Source organism: Equus asinus, chromosome 13, assembly GCF_041296235.1.
Source record: "Equus asinus isolate D_3611 breed Donkey chromosome 13, EquAss-T2T_v2, whole genome shotgun sequence".
Classification (NCBI taxonomy): Eukaryota; Metazoa; Chordata; class Mammalia; order Perissodactyla; family Equidae; genus Equus; species Equus asinus.
In genome coordinates this window covers 31,822,171-31,844,505 of record NC_091802.1, presented here as the reverse complement: position 1 = coordinate 31,844,505, position 22,335 = coordinate 31,822,171, and the positions used below count along the sequence as shown (strand labels likewise).

The 22,335-nt window shown below is 41.0% G+C and overlaps 1 protein-coding gene across 2 annotated transcripts in view; it reads left to right on the top strand.

The window, feature by feature from the left end:
- Window positions 1–1,620: 1,620 nt before the first annotated feature.
- The window catches only part of LOC123275680 (phosphatidylcholine transfer protein-like), a 37,972-nt gene continuing 17,257 nt past the window's right edge, over window positions 1,621–22,335 (top strand). The window contains exon 1 of one of the 2 annotated variants that reach the window (XM_070482968.1): window positions 1,621–1,915. In XM_070482968.1, coding sequence (XP_070339069.1) covers window positions 1,775–1,915 — 141 coding nt within the window. In that variant the 5' untranslated portion in view covers window positions 1,621–1,774. The remainder of the gene's footprint in view (window positions 1,916–22,335) is intronic. The other variant, XM_044745547.2, reaches the window with a different exon arrangement.

The window sequence follows — 22,335 nt, the reverse complement described above, 5'->3', positions numbered from 1 at the left end:
GAGAGTGTCTCTTACAAAGGAAGCAGGGAGGCCTATTACAATAGGCAGGTGCTGAGGGAGAACACGCCTTTCTAGACCTCATTCCAAGCCTTTTCTAGACCTCTGAGATTGCACAAAATAACTATTTCCTAATATGATCCTTTCTTCATTAACTGTAATAAAGTAAACACAGGTATAAATCTCAACATACCTAAATATATATTTACTTACCTTCTGAATTTAGTAGGTAAACACTTTTAAACACATGTAATAAATACAATTTAAATTTCCTGCTTTATATCTTATATCTTGCATAACGTCATTTATACTCTTATCTTCATTAATCTATTGCCATATAGTGATAAAGGTGTAGCTTCATCAAAGCTCACCTTCATAATGGGATTCCTTGAAGATATTGGAAAGTACTTCATAACTAATGGTATTTGATGAAATTGCTTTTTTTAAGCAATTGAATTTTAGTTTAAATATAACATTGTTGTTATAAAGAAGAGAGAACTTAAAGGGCATTATAAAAACATTAGGAAAGTATGTCTCTGATCTCTTGTGCATTTAGTCCAGGGAAAAACCACCTCCCTCCTCCCATCCTCACAAAACAAGACCGAACCAGCATTCGATTGGATAAAGACGTAACTTCTCTATGCTGCCATGTCTGATCTTATTTCTCTTCTTGGAAATTGGCAGAAACATAGAGTTTGCCACCAACTTCAGGGCTTTCTTTCAAGTACAGAAGGAGAAACATTTCAACATAGTGATGTAAAACAAGTGGAAATTTTTAGTGAACATTTACTTTGATAGGCATTGCGCAAACATGTTCCATGTTCATTTTAGGTAGTCACCTCCTCCATTCTAACTGGTGGCACAATTCTTACCCCATTTTACAGATCAGGAAACAGGGGTTTCCAGAGTTTATTGGCATCCATGTGCTGATACGTTGTTTTGATGTTTACACTACCTACATTATTCAAAGCCAAGTACAGTCTGCTGGTAGGAAATACAGTAATACCCAAGGGGCCTGAGGGAACAGAAAGATGCTTGAGTTGTGCAAAGATCTGAATTATGCAAGCTGCAGAAATCCTGGGTGGAAACCGTGATATCTTTTAGATCATGTTTCACCCTCTAGGGTGGTAACTTACCCTGTAGATCCATTATGCGTTAGGTTCCTTAACTGTGTTTGTGCCATGGACCCCCTTGGGCTTCTGGTGCATTCCACGGACCCCCTTCTCAGAATAATGTTTTTAATGCATAACAGAACGAATAGAAATTATAGTGAAATATGCCCCTGAGAGTTTCAAGCATTTCTGTCCATCTCACCTCCTAAGTCTGCCAAAGCGCTCAGAGAACTTCCTTACTTGCTTCAGAGAAGGGAAAAAAGACACCCAAGCAGGTTTGGAAGGTATGTGGGTGGGGAGGAGTATGAGATGGGCAACTGAGGTGTTTCTGAGAACACATTAGTGTTTTCTTTTTCCCGTCGGTCTAAAAGCCTTCCCACTTCCCTAGCTCCTCCATCTTCTCCCAGATCAAGTCCAATTTTTCACTAGTTTTAACTTCTTTTCCATCCACCCCGTGTCTCGCTCAGCCCCGCCCACTTTTCTAGACCCGCCCCTCCCCGGCTCTGCCTCCCTCTAGGCTCCTCTTTCCCCATAAGTCCCGCCACCTCTCCTATCACTCCTCCGTTCCCTGCCAATCACGCTGGCCCCTCTCGCCCGGGCCCCGGACCTGTACCGAGCCTGTCGGCGGCCTAGCCTGCTGGCCAAGGAGCCGCGGCTGCGGAAGGATGGCCGGGGCGGTCAGCGGGTTCTCGGAGGAGCAGTTCTGGGAGGCCTGCGCCGAGCTCAAGCAGCCCGTGCTGGCCGGCGCCGACTGGGAGCTGCTGATGGAGGCCTTGGGCCTTCGCTTCTACCGGCTGCGGGACCAGGTAGCGGCCTGCCCGCCTGAGGCCCACAGGGCTGCCGTCAGCCGGGCCAACCTCCCCGCCGGGAGGGTGGGGCTGCAGCCGCGGAAGTCAGGCCCGGGGCGGGCTTTCTGCTGCGGGGAGGAGCGAGAGCAGGGGCGAAGCCTCCGTCTGACTTAGCCCTGGGCAGATCGCGGGGGGCTGAAAGGGCTTCAGAAATCAGCCTCAGGTCTGAGGCCCGACGGGGAAGTGGTTTTTCAGAAGTTAATGATAAAATTAGAAAGTGGGTCTGCTGATTCTTAGCCCCACGCGCTTGCCCGTGGGAGACATGGATCAGCCTCCCGGGTGGGTGCCAATGGTGTGTGTGTTGGGGGCGGGGGCAGTATCCTCGGGTTTGAACATAGGTGGAAAAGAGGCTGGACTTCTCAGAGACTGGATGAACACGGTGGCTAGTGTGTGTGGACAGGCGTGTGGCGAGAGGGACCTACTATCATCTCTAGTCATTTTGGTGACTGGCTGCTTTTGGCTGCTGCCCCTTCCTTGTAAGCTGCGCTTGATAACTTTAGTCCGAAGCTTCAGGGAGAAAACAGAGGAGGAATGGAGTTGGTTATTAAGCAAGACCCGGGGTGTTCTCGGAGTCCTTTGGAACTGGGTAGCCATCTAGGTGGAAGGATCGCATTGCACCTGAGCCCTGTCATCAGTTGCTCTGTGTGGTAGTAGTTGTATGGCAAATAGGTTAAAAGTGACCTTTAGGCGAGGTAAGTGCAGTTGAGGTTTCCTGGCAGAGGACCAGAGTATTACAGGGTTAGAGCAGGGAGGAGCTCTGAATGTCCAGGGCCATTGGGTATCACAAGATGAACAAGAGGCTCACAGTGTGGAGCAGGCAGAATTAATTTCCTCGTGTAATTGCAACGGTTACCTTGGTGCAAAAAATGCACTTGTTTTCAGACAAAATCCTTTTATCTTCTCTCTGTCCATTTCATTTTCCTTATCTGCCGCCTCCAGGCACTTGCCTAGTTTTGTCAGTTGGACCGCTCAGACATGTCTGCCATCTGGCTGCTTCCCTTCCCCTTCTTTCCTTTATGTTTGTCACTTTAGGTGTCACCTCTCACCAGAATTGCAGTGACCTCTTAAGTAGTGTCCCGTACCCCTCTCTGATCCCTTCCATCCTACACATTACAGATCAAGCACCTGAAAGAGAGGCTGTGATCTTACTGCTCTCCTTTCAGTGCACTGTTGATTGCAGAACTAATAATAATAACCTTTGTAACAGCGAGCTCATTTTGTGCTTTCTTATGTTCCAGACACTAAGTGCTTTGCAGGTGCTGACTTACTCAACCCTCACATGAACCCTCATGTAAGGTACTACGATATGATTACTACCTTTGTACCTATGTGGAAAGGAATATATGGAAAGGTTACGTTGATAGCTCAAGATTCAAACTGGGATCGGGACTCAGCTGCCCAGCGCCAGACCTGTGCCGTAAACACGCTCCTGCGTTGTCTCTCTGAAAGAAGGCAAATGCTGCCAGGTGGGCTCCACAGAACTAGTTTGGTCCCAACTCACATTTCCAGCTTTAGCTCCCATGACTCATCCATACATCTCCTTACAACATCATCCATACAACCCAGACCACTCCACCTCCCTCCCTGCATTGGCCTGTGCTGTTTTGCTTTTGTGCCTTTTGTCCCACAACATCCACTGCCTGTGAGCCAACACAGAGTGACCTGCTTTGTATTGTGCGTTGTGTGTTGTTTCCATTGTGTATTGTTCTGTAGCAGGGCCCACCTCCCTCTTGTGGGGAGGATGTGAGTGGTATTCTGAATAGTTCTTCTCCCTGTGAATCCTACTGTAAGACAGGACTCATTTCGACCTGTTCTGGGAATGAAGGTAGGCATGGTACACTGATGTAAGTTACAAGTGCTCCCAGAGAACTTTGATAAATTTGGAGGGCCATAAGATTCCCGTAGGTGTGCCCTGGAGCCTCAGCAGCTAGGATGGAGTATCATTGCCCCATAGTCACTTTGGTCTTCATTTTACTAAAATGTTAAAGAGCCCTGTTGGATCCAAGTAAAAGCCCTTTCCTAGAACCCTCAGTGGGTTCTAGCATTATCCAGCATTTTGCTAAAACCTCATTTTCTGACCCACTTTGCTAAAACTTCATTTTCTTTCCAGGTTGACTCCCATCCTTTACTTCCTCCCTGGAAGAGAATTCCATCTAATCTCGTTAGTCAATCTTTTCTTCTGACCACTGCTCTACATCACAAGTGAATTCAGCTTGTTCCACACTATGCCTATTCCAGTCCACCAGGCTGGCTGCTCCCTGAGAAATAACCTACTATGTGTCTGGATCATGTGTAGTCATCTATGATTGGCTAAGAAGCCATAGTGAGCTGTGATCATGATCTAAATGATGATATAACAAAGTTACTATTCAGGTTTTGAAACCACTGAAATAAGTGTAGAGGCACTTGAAAGAGTTTTCATTGTAACAAGTAAATTATATTTTAAAATAAAAAAATATTGTGGCTTCTTCTTAGTAGACACAATTCTGGTCTTGTTCTTGGACAAATTGCTACTTTTGATATATAATGTTTTGATACTTTTTCATTTTCTCTCTTTTTATTAAGTGATAGAAATTTAAACTTAGAAAGGTTCATCAAAACCATTCTGTCCAACACCATCATTTTTTCCTTTGTTTTCTTTATTCTACTTTCTTTGCCTACTCTGTTTCCTTCTCTTCTTCTCTTTTTCCCTCCCCAGGTTGTAACGGTAATAACTTAGCTTTACATGGTGTGTTAATTTACAAAATGCTGTCGCATACAAGTTTTCATTTATCCCTCTCAACAAATCTGGAAGATAGGCAGGTGCAGGGTTATTTCCTATTTTACAGATGGAAATAAGACTCCGAGTTGTTAAGTGAGTCACATAAGATCTCATAACTAGTAACTAGACATCAACCAGTCTACTACTTTGATAAACTCAATACCAAATATACAGCTTGTTTCAAGGCAAGAACTATATTCTCTTTTTTGTTTTTTTTTTTTGAGGAAGATTAGCCCTGAGCTAACTACTGCCAATCCTCCTCTTTTTGCCAAGGAAGACTGGCCCTGAGCTAACATCCATTCCCATCTTCCTCCACTTTATATGTGGGACGCCTACCACAGCATGGCTTTTGCCAAGCGGTGCCATGTCCGCACCCAGGATCCGAACCAGCAAACCCAGGGCCACCAAGAAGCAGAACATGCCCACTTAATCACTGCGCCACCAGGCCAGCCCCTGTTCTCTTTCTGGAAGCTAAGCAAAACTAGTCCAGAGCTGCCATGTGGTATTGTGGGAAGAGCATGGGTTTTTGAGGTGAATAGTCCTGGGTTAAAATCTCAGCTCAGCACTGCTATCATTCATTTATTCCTTCAGGAAATATTGATCAAGTGCCTCCCATGTCTTAATGCCCTCGCAGGCAATGGGATGAGCAGGGAACAGAGGATGGAGCTGCTGCCTCAGTGAGTGAGCTTCTTGAAGAATGAACCATATTCACTGATGAGAATAAACCCATAGTATATAAGAAAATGCCAGGTGAAAAATGCTGTGAAGAAAGTAAAGTGTGATAAAGTCACAGAGATGGTGTGGCAGGGGTAGCCAGGGGCGATGTGGTGTCTTTTAGATAAGGGAGTTTGGAAAGCCCCTCCATGGAGGTCACATGTAAGTGGAGATAGAAGTGAGGAGAGGTTGAGTCAAGCGGGTATCTGGAGGAGAAATGCACCAGAGAGTGTTTCTCAAAGCTCAAGGACATGAGCATCACCAAGCCCTACCCCGAGTCTCAGATTTAAGTGGTCTGTGGTGGGGATTAGATAGTCTTTCTGAAAAGCTCTCCTTTCATATAGAAGCTGACTATTCTGTTCTCTACATTTGTGTATGTCTGAAGTGCTTCAAAATAGAATGGATTTTGTTGTTGTCGGTTTGTTTGTTTGGCCTTGTAAGTAATTTATTTATTTATTTTTAAAAATTATTTAAGTATTTAAGTATTTTGAGATCATATTGGCTTATAACATTGTATAATTTCAGGTGTACATTATTGTTTATCAATTTCTGCATATACTGTGTCATGCTCACCACCAGTAGTCTAGTTTTTATCTGTTGCCATACATATGTGCCCCTTTACCCCTTTTGCCCACCCCCCAAGCCTCTTCCCCTCTGGTAACCACTAATCTGTTCTCTTTGTCCATGTGTTTGTTTATCTTCCACATGTGAGTGAAATCACGTGGTCTTTGTCTTTCTCTGTCTGGCTTATTTCACTCAGCATAATACCTCAAGGTCCATTTGTGTTTTTGCAAATGTCACAATTTTGTCTTTTTTATGGCTGAGTAGTATTCCATTGTATGTATATACCTCATCTTTTTTATCCATTCATTCAGTGATGGGTACTTAGGTTGCTTCCACATTTTGGTTATTGTGAACAATGCTGTGATGAACAGAGGGATGCAAAAATCTCTTTGAATTGTTGATTTCATGTTCTTTGGTTAAATACCCAGTGGTGGGATAGCTGAGTCATATGGTATTTCTATTTTTAATTTTTTGAGGAATCTCCATACTGTTTTCCATAGTGGCTACACCCATTTGCATTCCCACCAGCAAGATATGAGGATTCACTTTTCTCCATATCCTCTCCAACATTTGTTATGTTTTGTCTCATTAATTATAGCCATTCTGATGGGTGTGAGGTGATATCTCATTGTGGTTTTGATTTGCATTTCCCTAATAATTAGTGATATTAAACATCTTTTCACATGTGATGGCCGTCTGTATATCTTCTTTGGAAAAATGTCTGTTCATATCCTCTGCCCATTTTTTAGTTGGGTTGTTTTTGTTGTTGAGTTATATGAGTTCTGTATATACTTTGGAAATTAATCCCTTCTTGGATACATGATTTGCAAATATTTTCTTCCACTTGGTGGGTTGTCTTTTCATTTTGTTCATGATTTCCTTTGCCTTGCAGAAGCTTTTTAGTCTGATATAGTCCCATTTGTTTATTTTCTCTTTTATTTCCCATTCCTGAGTAGACATGGCATGTGAAAAGATACTCCTAAGACTGCTGTCAAAGAGTGTACTGCCTATATTTTCTTCTAGGAGTTTTAGGGTTTCAGGTCTTACATTCAAGTCTTTAATCCATTTTGAGTTAATTTTTGTCTATGAGACAAGACAATGGTCTGCTTTCATTCCATGGCACATGCCTCTCCAGTTTCCCCAACACTGTTTATTGAAAAGACTTTCCTTTCTCCATTGTATATTCTTGGTGCATTTGTCGAAGATTAGCTGTCCATAGATGTGTGGTCTTATTTCTGGGCTTTCAGTTCTGTTCCATTGATCTGTGTGTCCGTATTTGTGCCAGTAACATGCTTTTTTGATTACTATAGTTTTGTAATATGTTTTGAAGTCAGGGATTGTGATACCTCCAGCTTTGTTCGTTTTTCTCAGGGATGCTTTGGCTATTCAGAGTCTTTTGTTGTTACATATAAATTTTAGGATTCTTTGTTCTCTTTCTGTGAAGAATCATTGGAATTCTGATTGGCATTGCACTGAATCTGTCAATTGCTTTAGGTAATATGGACATTTTAGCTCTTTTAATTCATCCAATCCATGAGCATAGAATATCTTTCCATTTCTTTGTGTTTTCTTGTATTTCTTTAATAATGTCTTATAGTTTTTTTTTTTAGGAAGATTAGCCCTGAGCTAACTGCTGCCAATCCTCCTCTTTTTGCTGAGGAGGATTGGCCCTGAGCTAACATCCATGCCCATATTCCTCTACTTTATACGTGGGACGCCTGACACAGCATGGCATGCCAAGTGGTGCCATGTCCATGCCTGGTATCCAAACCGGCGAACCCCAGGCCACCGAAGCACAACGTGTGAACTTAACTGCTGCGCCACCAGGCCGGCCCCACAATGCCTTATAGTTTTCGATGTATAGGTTTTCACCTCCTTGGTTAAATTTATTCCTGGATATTTTATTCTTTTTGTTGTGATTGTAAATGGGACTGTATTCTTGACTTCTCTTTCTGCCAGTTCATTATTAATGTATAGAAATGCAACTGATTTTTATGTTGATTTGGTCCCTGAAACTTTGTTGTATTTGTTAATTATTTATATAGTTTTCTGGTGGATTCCTTAGGGTTTTTTATGTATAGAATCATGTCATCTGCAAATGGTGAGAGTTTTACTCCTTCCTTTGCAATTTGGATCCCTTTTATTTCTTTTTTTGCCTAATTGCTCTGGTAAAACTTCCAGTACTGTTTTGAATAGGAGTGGCAAGAGTGGGCACCCTTGTCTTGTTCCTGTTCTCAGGGCTTTCAGATTTTCACCATTGAGTATGATGTTGGCTGTGGGTTTGTCATATATGGCCTTTATTAAGTTGAGGTGCTTTCCTTCTCTACCCATTTTATTGAGAGTTTTTGTCATAAATCGATGTTGGATCTTGCCAAATGCTTTCTCTGCATCTATTGAGATGATTGTGTGATATTTATTCCTCATTTTGTTAACGTGGTGTATCACATTGATTGATTTGCAGATGTTGAACCATCCCTGCATCCTTGGTATAAATCCCACTTAGTCATGGTGTATGATCCTTTTAATATATTGCTGTATTCGATTTGCCAACATTTTGTTGAGGATTTCTGTATCTATGTTCATCACCAATATTGCCCTGTAATTATCCTTCTTTGTGTTGTCCTTCTCTGGTTTTGGTATCAGGGTAATGTTGGCCTTATAGAGTGAGTTAGGAAGCATTCTGTCTTCTTTAATTTTTTTGGAATAGTTTGAGAAGGATAGGTATTAACTCTTCTTTGGATGATTGGTAGAATTCTCTAGAGAAGCCATTTGATCCTGGACTTTTGTTTTTGGGAGGTTTTTGATTGCTGTTTCTATCTCTTTACTTGTGGTTGGTCTATTCAGATTCTCTATTTCTTCTTGATTCAGTTTTGGGAGGTTGTATGACACTAATAATTTATCCATTTCTTCTAGTTTACACAATCTGATGGCCTATAATTTTTCATAGTATTCTCCTAAAATCCTTTGTATTTCTGTCATATCTGTTGTAATTTCTCCTCTTTCATTTTTAATTTTATTTATTTGTGCCGTCTCTTTTTTTCTTAGTGAGTCTGGCCAAGGGTTTGTCAATTTTGTTTATCTTCTCAAAGAATCAGGTCTTAATTTCAATGATTTTTTTTAAGTCTCTATTTCATTTATTTCTGCTCTAATTTTTATTATTTTCCTCCTTCTGCTGACTTTGGGCTTTGTTTGTTCTTCTTTTTCTGGTTCTGTTGTGTGTAGTTTAAGATTACTTATTTGAGATTTTTCTTGTTTGTTGAGGTAGGCCTGTATTGCTGTAAATTTCCTTCTTAGTACTACTTTTGCTGCATCTCATAAGAGTTGGTATGTTGTGTTTTCATTTTCATTTGTCTCCAGGCATTTTTTGAGGTTTCCTTTTATTTCTTCATTGATCCAATTGTTGTTCAGTAGCACGTATTTTGGACTCCACATATTTGTGACTTTCCCAGCTTTTTTCTTGTAGTTGATTTCCAGTTTCATAGCATTGTGGTCAGAAAAGATGCTTGATATGATTTCAGTCTTCTTAAATTTATCAAGGCTTGCCTTGCTTCCCAACATATGGTCTATCTTTGAGAATGTTCCATGTGCACTTGAGAAGAATGTATGTTCTGCTCTTTTTGGATGGAGTGTTATATATATATCTATTAAGTCCATCTGGTCTAGTGTTATTTAAGGCCACTGTTTCCCTGTTGACTTTCTGTCTGGATGATCTATACATTGATGTAAGTGGGGTGTTGGTGTTCCCAACTATTTTTGTGTTGCTGTTAATTTCTCCCTTTAGATCTCTTAATACTTGGTTTATAAACTTTGGTGCTCCTGTGTTAGATGCATATATATTAATAAGTGTTATGTCCTCTTGCTGGAGTGTCCTTTTTACCATTGTATACTACCCCTCTTTGTCTCTCATTATATTTTTTTATCTTACAGTATGCTTTGTCTGATATAAGTATGGCTACTCCTCCTTTCTTTTGCATGTCATTTGTTTGCAGTATCATCTTCCATCCCTTCACTCTTGAGCCCATGTTTGTCTTTAGAGCTGAGATGTGTTCCTGGAGGCAGCATATTGTTGAGTCTTGTTTTTTAATCCATCCAGCCATTCTGTGTATTTTGATTGGTGAATTCAATCCATTTACATTTACAGTGGTTATTGATATATGAGAGCTTATTACTGCCATTTTATCTCTTGTTTTCCAGTTGTTCTATATTTCCATTGTTTCTTTTCCCCTTTCTTTATTTCTTTTTCTTTGAGGAAGATTAGCCCTGAGCTAACATCTGCTGCCAATCCTCCTCTTTTTGCTGAGGAAGGCTGGCCCTGAGCTCACACCCGTGCCCATCTTCCTCTACTTTATATGTGGGATGCCTGCCACAGCATGGCTTGCCAAGCTGTGCCATGTCTGCACCAGGGATCTGAACCGGCAAACCCCGGGCTGCCGAAGCAGAACATGCGTACTTAACCACTACATCACTGGGCCGGCCCCTCCTCTTTATTTCTGATTGCCATTTCAGTTTGGTGGTTTTCTGTGATGATGTTCTCTCAGTTTTCTCTTTATTGATGATTTTTAACTCTGCTCAGGTTTTTTGCTTAATGGTTACCATGAGGTTTGTGTTAAATATTTCATATATGAGATAGTCTATTTTCTGATAGCCTCTTATCTCCATTATCCTAAGCAGGTTCCATCCCTTCCCTGTTCCCCTTCTGTGTAACTGTTGTCACAAATTATGCTTTTTTGTGTTGTGAGTTTGTGACTGAGTTCAAGTGTTTATAGTTATTTTTGATGCTTTCTTTCCCTTTATCTTTTATGTTATAATTGTTTGTTACCCTATTCTGTTAGAGAGCTGCAATTTTCTGACCTTGTCTATCTCCTTGCTCAAAGCTTTGTAAACCTTTGCCTTTGTGTTTCAGGTAGGAGGGCTTCCTTTATCATTTCCTGTAAGGCAAGTCTAGTGGTACTGAGCTCCCTCAGCTTTCGGTTATCTTGGAAAGCTTTTGTTTCTCTGTCATATCTGAAGGATAATTTCACTGGATAGGGTATTCTTGGCTGATAGTTTTGGTCTTTTAGTGATTTGAATTTATCATTCCATTCTCTTCTAGCCTGTAAGGTTTCTGCTGAGAAATCTGCTGAAAGTCTGATGGTAGTTCCCTTGTGGGTTATTTTCTTCTCTCTTGCTCTCCTTAATATTTTTTCCTTGTCATTGACTTTTGCTGGTTTTACTATTATATGCCTTGGAGAAGGTCTTTTTGCATTGATGTAATTAGGAGTTCTGTTGGCTTCATGTGCTTGTATGTCCAGTTCCTTCCCCAGGTTTGGGGATTTTGCAGCTATTATTTCTTTGAACCAGCTTTCTGCTCCTTTCTCCTTCTCTTCTTCCTCTGGGATACCTATAATCCTTAGGTTCCTTTTCCTAATTGAGCAGGATATTTCTCAAAGAATTTATTCATTTTAAAAAAAAAATCTTAGTTCTCTCTCCTTCTCCACCTGAAGCATTTCTAGGTTTCTATCTGCAAGGTCACTAATTTCATAAAGTCTAGTCTATTTTTTATGTTTTCTACATTATTTTTTATCTCATTAATTGTGTCCCTCATATCCAGAATTTCTGTTTTAGTTTTTTTTTAGAGCTTCAATCTCTTTGGTGAAGTATTCCTTCTGCTCATTAATTTTATTCCTGATTTCGTTGAACTGTCTATCTGAGTTTTCTTGCAACTTGTTGAATTTCTTTATGATAGCTATTTTGCATTCTCTATCAGTTAGATTGTAGTCTTCTGTGATTTGAGGTTTGGTTTCTGGAGAGTTGCCATTTTCCTTTTGTTCTGCAGTGTTACTGTAGTTCTTCATGGTGTTGGATGAATTGATCCTCTGCTGGTGCATTTGTGGTAGTAATCACCTTTTCTTATTTGGGTACAGCTTTGGTTACTTCAGTTCTGGTCCCCTGGGTCTCATGTTCCTCCACGGTCTCTCCATGGACTCTGATGTGGCTGTCCCACGCACTACCTATGCTGCTGTTCCTGGGTTCTCTTGGAGTGCTGGTTGCACTGCTGTCAAGGGTTCTGTGCTCACAGGTGTCACTGTAGCTGGCAGGGTCCTGGGGATAGGACTTGTATTCAGCCCTACTGCTGGTAGGTTTTCTCTTCCCACCCTTTCTGCTTGTAGTTGTGCTAGTCGAACTGCTCTGCATTAACAAGGGTTGGCTGCAGCCACTCAGTGGGTCATGCTCACACAGGTGGGGCCACTGTGCTTGGTGGGTGGGTTGCGGCCAGGCAGCTGTGCTTGGTGGGTCTGTTGTGCTCATGCAAACAGGGCACAAGTGGGGTACCTTCCTGCAGGCCAGGCCACTGCATTAGGTGGACAGGTCTAGCCAGGCTGCTGTGCTAGGTGGGCAGGGCTCCTTCACAGGGGCTGGGCCACTGCCTTTGACATATGGTGTGCCTTTGTGTGAGCTGAGCCACCGCCACTTGGTGGGGAGCATTCATGTGGGTGGGGCTGCCACAGTGGGTGGGTGCACCCATGGGCCACACTATTACTCCAAAAGCATTCATGTGTGGGCTGGGCTGCCCCCACCTCCACTCAGAGTCACACCAGCAGCTGTGTGAGGATCCCTGACCTAGATTGCTGTCACTGGTGTAGGGGAGGGGTCCACTCCCTTAGTTCCACTGCTTCTCAGGGGTCCAGTGCACCCACCTCCAGAAGTATAGCTGTGTGGATGTCTCAGGCATACTGTTATGTTGTGCTGGGGATCCTCTGTTGGTTAATGAATGTCCATTTGGTTGTAACTTAGAGGAGAGAGGCAGAGGGAACAACTCACTCTGCCATAATGCTGACGTCACTCTTGGCTTTGCTTTTAATGTCTAAGCTTCCCAGGAAATTCAAATGAGCATGCTGGGTTTTTCTTTTTTTTAAAGATTTTCTTTTTTCCTTTTTCTCCCCCAAACCCTCCACTACATAGTTGTATATTCTTCGTTGTGGGTCCTTCTAGTTATGGCATGTGGGATGCTGCCTCAGTGTGGTTTGATGAGCAGTGCCATGTCCGCACCCAGGATTTGAACCAATGAAACACTGGGCTGCCTGCAGCGGAGCATGCGAACTTAACCACTCAGCCACGGTGCCAGCCCCTGAGCATGCTGGGTTTTAAACCACTGAAGTAGAGGGAACATTGAGTACAAAGTCTCTGAGCCAGGCTGACCTTACCTTGTTTTCCAGGAAGAACCAGAGGCCATAGGACTGGGGGAAACTGAGGCTGTAGAATGGTCAAGGTCCAGACCCCACCTTCTACTGGGTGATGCTGGGCAGTTACTTTTTCATTTTGAAATCTCAGCTTCCTCATTTGCAAAACAAAGATAATACTTACCTTTCATGATTCTTGACCTTTCAGCAATCCTTGAATGAAATGATATGTGGCAGAGTGGTTCTCAAACTTGAGCATGCATCGGAATCTCCTGCAGGCCGTGTTAAAATTCAGAATCCAGGCTCCACTCCCAGTTTCTGATGCAGTGGTTCTGGTGTAGAGTGTGAGAGTTTGCATTATATATTTTTTTCTTTTTTTTTCTTTTTTTTTTTTTGCATTTTATTTCTAATCAGTTGTCAAGTGATGCTGAAGCTACTAGTCCAGGGACCATACTTTGAGAACCACTGATGTATGGGGAGCCTCTAGCATGGTGCTCAGGGGGTTCTGAGATTGAGAGGCAAGAGGGTGCCCTGGAGAGGAGAAGCAATGGAAACTGAAAGGAATGAGTGAGAAAAAAAGACTATCTTAAGACAAAAGCAATGCCCATTTTAAGACTCCCTTTCCCTCATTTTTAAATTAATGGCCACTTGGGAATGAATGCAGTGCCAAGAAGTTCCCCAGCAGCGAAAGGCCACGGGTCACTTATAAATGCTTTCCCAGTGATCTGCAGTCAGGTGTCGCCTGAGCTTTGGGCTGCGTTGCCATGCCAATAGTCACCGTGACATGCCAGTAGGCAATGTGAAACCAGCGTGCAGAAGTTCACATCTTCGATTTAGGCCAAGTAAATGTTGGACTGAAAAGACCTAGCTGATGTCTTGGCTTCTTATGTTTTTAAATCTAAATGTCTGTCACTGTGAGAGGGGACTGCCCATATTGTGTCTTTGTCTTTTCATAGATCTAATCAAAGAGTTTGGTGAGAGCAGACAGTTCTGTCCCAGGGACTGTTCTTTCTATGCTGTTGAACTACTGCAATACTTAGAGCCTGGCATCACTGGGGGAACTCTGTGTTTAGCCAGCTGGGCTGAGAGAAAGTTTGGCCTTTAGGAGGGAGGCACAGATTCCTTCCTATAAGGACAGATTTTCCTCAACAGGTGAGAAGCTTCCACAGCCCTTCCCACAAGTGGGATCATAATCCACTTTGCATACTGAGCTTCTTTACTTCAGGATTACAGGACTATCCTGCTCCCTTCTTCCACCCTTTACCTCTCTCCTAAAGGAGGAGTAGTTACCAGCGTGATTGATAGGACAATTATCGAACCCAGGACACTTATTGAGCCATATTTTACTAGTGGGCAGGGCCACCATGTCTTAGAGCTGACACCCATGTGTCGCATTGCTCTACTTCCTGCCACAGACCAAGGCCAGCACTCTCTCCCTCTCTTCTTTTCCTCTCCCTGAGCATACAACTGGATAGATACGTTAGAGCCTCAGTTCTCCCTCTCCTTACTTCTCTCAGGATGAGCATGTGGTATGAGGCAGTATGAGAATGCTGGGCCCAAGATTGAGATTTGGGAGAATGAGGGAGAGGGGTGGGTAGGACCCTTCACTTCTGTCACCAGGTATAAGCAAAGCTTCATGCTCTCACCCTGTTTTTCATCCCATCCCTGCATGGAGTTTACAGAAGGTAGCTATTCATAAAGCAAAACTCTGCTTTTCTTTGGACCTTGGGAACCCTTTGAGAGAAGAGGTGACTTGTAAGGAAGCATTTGGACCTTCTGGATCCTTGGACATAATATCATTCCAATATCTGGGTGAACCAGGAGCTGAATCAGGGGCAATTCCAAATGGAGGATGGTTCTTGCCTGGGCTTCCAACCTGCTGTTGACATCAGAGTTACCACCTATGGGTGGAAGGAGAAGTCTAGCAGACTCTCCCATAGGAATAGTTTGTAATTCCTCAAGCTCACCATTCCCTGACATTATTTTGGGAGGCTATTTTACCCTTCAGGGAAATTATGCAAATGAAGATGTTCTTATAAGAAAGGGAGAATTCATGTAAATATGAAACTTTGAATTTTAGCCTGGGACTTTTAATGTGTTTTGAAGACACAGAAAAGCTTATAGATATATAACACTACCTTATCTTGCCATTTAATTTAGGATAGACATGTTTCCATAGCTACCTTTGGGTTCTCTGAATGTACCCTAGTGAAAAGATCACTCCAGAACATTTGCTCATGTTTTCATTCAAGTGGTCTTTCGGGACCTGTTGTGTGCCTGGCATTGTGCTAAGCCCTGGGGATACCTGATGAATAAGACAAAGTTCATACTTTCAAGAAGCTTTAAGACAATGAAACAGGCCCTTTTTCTGTTATGTAGATATGAGTTTCTGACCTATATGACTTTTTTCTCCTTGAAAATCTTCTTTTAACATTTCTTCTGGAGTTAGTCTGCTGCTGCTGAATTCCTTCAGTTTTTTTTATTTTTTTTCACTTCAATAAATTTTATTTGCCAAAAAACACACTAAAAAGTTGAATTTTATATATTTCTTTTTTTAAAAATTTAAAAAAAATTTTTTTTTATTGAGTTATTGATAGGTTACAATCTTGTGAAATTTCAATTGTACATTAATGTTTGTCAGTCATATTGTAGGTGCACCACTTCACTCTTTGTGCCCAGCCCCCACCCCACCTTTCCCCTGGTATCCACTAAACTGTTCTTAGTCCATAATTTTAAATTCCTCATATGAGTGGAGTCATACACAGATTATCTTTCTCTCGCTGGCTTATTTCACTTAACATAATTCTCTCAAGGTCCATCCATGTTATTGCAAATGGAATGATTTTGTTCTGTTTTGCAGCTGAGTAGTATTCCATTGTATATATGTACCACATCTTCTTTATCCATTTGTCTGTTGCTGGACACTTAGGTTGCTTCCACGTCTTGGCTATTGTAAACAGTGCTGCAATAAACATTGGGGTGCATAGGACTTTTGGGATTGCTGACTTCAAGTTCTTTGGATAAATACCCAGTAGTGGGATGGCTGGATCGTATGGTAGTTCTATTTTTAATTTTTTGAGGAATCTCCGTACTGTTTTCCATAGTGGCTGCACCAGTTTGCATTCCCACCAGCAGTGTATGAGGGTTCCTTTTTCTCCGCAACCTCTCCAACATTTGTTGCTATTAGTTTTAAGTATTTTCGTCATTCTAATGGGTGTAAGGTGATATCTTAGTGTAGTTTTGATTTGCATTTCCCTGATGATCAGCGATGATGAGCATCTTTTCATGTGCCTATTGACCATCAGTATATCTTCTTTGGAGAAATGTCTGTTCATGTCTCCAGCCCATTTTTTCATTGGGTTGTTTGATGTTTTGTTGTTGAGTTGCGAGAGTTCTTTATATATTATGGATATTAAGCCTTTGTCAGATATATGACTTGCAAATATTTTTTCCCAGTTAGTGGGTTGTTTTTTTGTTTCAATCCTGTTTTCATTTGCCTTGAAGAAGCTCTTTAATCTGATGAAGTCCCACTTGTTTATTCTTTCTATTGTTTCCCTTCTCTGAGAAGGCATGGTGTCCGAAAAGATCCTTTTAATACTGATGTCAAAGAGTGTACTGCCTACGTTTTCTTCCAGAAGCCTTATGGTTTCAGGTCTCACCTTTAGGTCTTTAATCCATTTTGAATTTATTTTGGTGAATGGTGAAAAAGAATGGTCAATTTTCATTCTTTTACATGTGGCTTTCCAGTTTTCCCAGCACCATTTGTTGAAAAGACTTTCTTTTCTCCATTGTATGCCCTCAGCTTCTTTGTCAAACATAAGCTGTCCATAGATGTGTGGTTTTATTTCTGGGCTTTCAATTCTGTTCCATTGATCTGTGCACCTGTTTTTGTACCAGTACCATGCTGTTTTGATTACTGTAGCTTTGTAGTATGTTTTGAAGTCAGGGATTGTGATGCCTCCCGTTTTGTTCTTTTTTCTCAGGATTGCTTTAGAAATTCGGGGTCTTTTGTTGCCCCATATGAATTTTAGGATTCTTTGTTCTAATTCTGTAAAGAATGTCATTGGGATTCTGATTGGGATGGCGTTGAATCTGTAGATTGCTTTAGATAGGATGGACATTTTAACTATGTTTATTCTTCCAATCCATGTACATGGAATGTCTTTCCATCTCCTTATGTCATCATCCAATTCTCTCAGAAAGGCCTTGTAATTTTCATTATATAGGTCCTTCACTTCCTTAGTTAAATTTACCCCAAGGTATTTTATTCTTTTTGTTGCGATTGTGAATGGTATTGTATTCTTGAGTTCTTTTTCTGTTGGTTCATTACTGGAGTATAGAAATGCTACTGATTTATGCAAATTGATTTTATACCCTGCAACTTTGCTGTAGTTGTTGATTACTTCTAACAGTTTTCCAATGGATTCTTTGGGGTTTTCTATATATAAGATCATGTCGTCTGCAAACAGCGAGAGTTTCACTTCTTCCCTCCCTATTTGGATTCTTTTTATTCCTTTTTCTTGCCTGATTGCTCTGACCAGGACCTCCAGTACTATGTTAAATAAGAGTGGTGATAGAGGGCATCCTTGTCTCATTCCTGTTTTCAGGGGGATGGGGTTCAGTTTTTGCCCATTGAGTATGATGTTGGCTATGGGTTTGTCGTATATGGCCTTTATTATGTTGAGGTAGTTTCCTTCTATGCCCATTTTGTTCAGAGTTTTTATCATAAATGGCTGTTGGATCTTGTCAAATGCCTTCTCTGCCTCTATTGAGATGATCATGTGGTTTTTATTCCTCAGTTTGTTGATGTGGTGTATCACGTTGATTGATTTGCGGATGTTGAACCATCCCTGTGTCCCTGGTATGAATCCCACCTGATCCTGATGTATGATTCTTTTGATGAATTGCTGAATTCTGGTTGCCAAAATTTTGTTTAGAATTTTTGCATCTATGTGCATCAGTGATATTGACCTGTAGTTCTCTTTTTTCGTGGTGTCCTTGTCAGGTTTTGATATCAGCGTGCTGTTGGCCTCATAGAATGTGTTAGGAAGTATTCCATCTTCCCTAATTTTTTGGAATAGCTTGAAAAGGATAGGTATTAAATCCTCTCTGAAAGTTTGGTAGAATTCCCCAGGAAAGCCATCTGGTCCTGGGGTTTTATTCTTTGGGATGTTTTTGATTGCTGTTTCAATCTCTTTCCTTGTGATTGGTCTGTTCAAATTGTCTGCCCCTTCTTGAGTGAGCTTTGGAGATTGTAGGAGTCCAAGAATTTATCCATTTCCTCTACGTTATCCATTCTGTTGGCATATAGTTTTTTGTAGTATTCTCTTATAATCTGTTGTATTTCTGCAGAGTCTGTTGTTATTTCTCCTCGCTTATTTCTGATTTTGTTTATTTGAGCTTTCTCCCTTTTTTTCTTTGTAAGTCTGGCTAGTGGTTTGTCAATTTTATTTATCTTCTCAAAACACCAGCTCTTTGTCTCATTGATCCTTTCTACTGCCTTTTTCGTTTCAATAGTATTTATTCTGCTCTGATTTTTATTATTTCTCTCCTTCTGCTGACTTTGGGCTTCATTTGTTCTTTTTTCTCTAGTTCAGTTAGGTGTGCTTTAAGGTTGCTTATTTGGGATTTTTCTTGTTTGTTAAGATGTGCCTGTATTGCGATGAATTTTCCTCTTCATACAGCTTTTGCTGTATCCCATATGAGTTGGTATGGCATGCTATCATTTTCATTTGTTTCCAGGTATTTTTTTATTTCTTCTTTAATTTCTTCAATGATCCATTGCTTGTTCAGTGGTGTGTTGTTTAGTCTCCACATCTTTGTGCCTTTCTCAGCTTTTTTCTTGTAATTAATTTCTAGCCTTATAGCACTATGATCTGAGAAGATGCTTGTTATTATCTCAATTTTTTTAAATTTGTAGAGTCTTGCCTTGTTTCCCAACATATGGTCTCTCCTAGAGAATGTTCCATGTGCACTTGAGAAGAATGTGTATTCAGCTCTTTCAGGGTGGAGTGATCTATATATGTCTATTAAGTCCAATTGTTTTAGTTTTTCATTTAGCTCCACTATTTCCTTGTTGATTTTCTGTCTGGATGATCTGTCCATTGATGTGAGTGGGGTGTTGAGGTCCCCTACTATTATTGTGTTGTTTTTAACATCTTCCTTTAGGTCTGTTAATAGTTGCTTTATGAATCTTGGTGCTCCTGTGTTGGGTGCATAGATATTTATAAGCGTTATTTCTTCTTGATGAAGTGTCCCTTTGATCATTATATATTGTCTCTCTGTGTCTCTCTTTACCTGTCTTATTTTGAAATCCACTTGGTCTGATATGAGAATTGCAACACCTTCCTTTTTTTCCTTGCTATTTGCTTGAAGTATTGTCCTCCACCCCTTCACCCTGAGTCTGTGTTTGTCCTTGGGGCTGAGGTGTGTTTCCTGGAGGCAACAAATTGTTGGATCGTGTTCTTTAATCCATTTTGCCACTCTGTGTCTTTTTATTGGAGAGTTCAATCCGTTTACATTGAGAGTGATTATTGATGCATGTGGACTTAATGCTGTTAATCTGTCGCTCATTATCTTGTTTTCCTGTGTTTCTTTTCCTGTGTGCTTTAGACTACCCATTTAATACTACAATTTCTTATGCTGGGTTTCTTAGATTTTTCCTTATTTATGATTTGTGACTCTGTTCTGTACTTTATTTTAGTGTCTACCTTGAAGTTTGTATTTAGAATCTTGTGTATAATATAGTCTATTCTCTGGTGGTCTCTTACCTACTTGACCAATACTGATTTAGACCCTTTGCTCTTCCCCTCCTAAATAATTATTTTCATTTTTTATTCCAACTCGTCTTATTAATTTGTAGTTAGAGTGCTAAGATCGTCCTTGTTTTGGTAGTTTCCTTACCTTTACCCTAATGCTATAATTGAATATTTGCTATCCTGTTCTGGTTCTATCCATCGGTCTCCCTAGTCTGTGGATTGTGTCCCCTTTCTCCCTTTTTTCTGTTTTCAAGTATGAGAGCCTTCTTGAGGATTTCTTGTAATGGAGGGCTTTTAGTTACAAATTCCCTTAACTTTTGTTTGTCTGGAAAAGATTTAATTTCTCCCTCATATCTGAAGGAAATTCTTGCTGGATAGAATATTCTTGGCTGAAGGTTTTTATCCTTTAAAGCTTTGAATATATCACTCCATTCTCTCCTAGCTTGTAGGGTTTCTGTAGAGAAATCTGCTGACAGTCTGATAGGGGCTCCTTTATAGGTTATTCTCTTTTTTTTCCTTACTTCCCTGAGTATTCTCTCCTTATCATTCCTATTTGCCAACTTTACTACTATATGCCTTGCAGTAGGTCTTTTTACATTGACAAATCTAGGAGATCTAAAATCCTCCTCTACACACATTTCTCCATTGATCCCTAGATTTGGGAAGTTCTCTTCAATAATTTCGTTAAGCACACTTTCTGCTCCATTTTCCTTTTCCATATTCTCGGGAATTCCTTTGATCCTTATGTTCTTACTCCTCATTGAATCCATTATCTCTCGGAGATTCTCCTCATTCTTTTTAATTCTTAGTTCTCTTTCTTCCTCTGTCTGGCGCCATTCAGCCTGTCTATCCTCGATTATGCTAATTTTCTCCTCTATGTTGTCTACACGGGCATTCAGGGAATCCGTATTCTGTTTTATCTGGTCCATTGTGTTTTTCATCTCAAGTAATTCTGTTTGATTGTTCTTTATGATTTCACTCTCTTTTGTGAAGTAACTCCAGAACTCGGCTTGTTTCTCTATCTTTCTCTCTACCTCATTGAGTTTTTTGATTATAGCTGCTCTGAATTCGTTATCACTTAGTTTACCTAATTCCAAGTCCTCAGGACTTAATTCTGTGTCTTTATTGTTTTCCTTCTGGTCTGGGGCTTTTATAAATTGCTGGATGGTAGAGGAGCGGTTTTTTCTCATGGTGGTAGAATTCAGTTGCAGTTACAGCCTGTCGCCACTAGATGGGGGTCGAGAGCGGCATGTTAGCTCTCCGCCTTGGGGCAAGATGGCTGCGCCCACTGGCTTTGCTCTGGGGGAGGGGGTGTTGCTCACACGCGCTGGTCTGGGTTCGGATCAGTTCTGTTCTCTGGTCTCCCAAGGCCCTTGATTTATGGGGTCCCCGTGGACGGAAGCTTTCCCCCCGTTAGCGGGTCTCCACTGAATCAGCGGCAGGAGGCCTGGATGATCCCCAGGTCGCGTGGCCCCTCCCCCGCTCCTTCCCGACCGGCGCTGCAGAGATCACAGACTCTAGGGGAGGGAGCGATGTTCTCTCCTACCGTTCCAGCGCCTCCAAAGGGGTAAAGCTAGGTTTATGATCTCCGCCTTCTTGGTATTGTAGGTTTCTAATGAGCTGGCATTATGTTTATTCTCTGAAATTCAGTTCTTCCAATCTTTTGTTGTATTTTGGAGGGGAGAGAATCACGGGTCAGCTCACCCCACCATTTTGCTCTGCCAACAAAAAATTGAATTTTATATATTTCTTGAGGAAGTAAGAATGGCTAGAAACACGACCCTAATTTTCTCCAGTTTATCATATTTGGAGCTAGAACTACATGATAGTGGGGAAAAAGTCTGTATTTAGAGTTTAGATACATACGTTTCCTTTGTGAGAGATTTTCTCACGTGTAGGTGTTAAATACAGCATTCTAGATTCTGCTCTATTCTTTGGTCTGAATTCCTTCAGTTTTTATTTGTCTGAAAAAGTTTTTATTTGTCCTTCACTTTTGATGGACAGTTTTATTGGATATAGAATTCTAGGTCAGTGGCTTTTTTCTTTCAATATATTATGTATTTTACTCCACTTTCTTTTTGCATGAATTGTTTCTGATGAGATGTCTGCTGTAATTCTCATCCTTGTTCCTCTGTAAGTAAAGTGGTCCCCTCTTCCCCCACAGCTTCTTTCAAGATTTTCTCTTTTTCTTTGTTTTTCTGAGTTTGAGTGTGATATATTTAAAATGTTTTGGTATTTATCCTGTATGGTATGCTCAGGGTTGGCAGGTTTGATTTGAAGAGTGGTCTGAGCTTAGATGGTAAACCCCTATGTAATTCAAATTAAAATATAAATATATTTGGGGCTTGTGCCACGAAGATTCTTCTCTTATGTGTATAATTGCAATATAACTCTATAGTAATTCAGAGTTTTCCTGGGTTG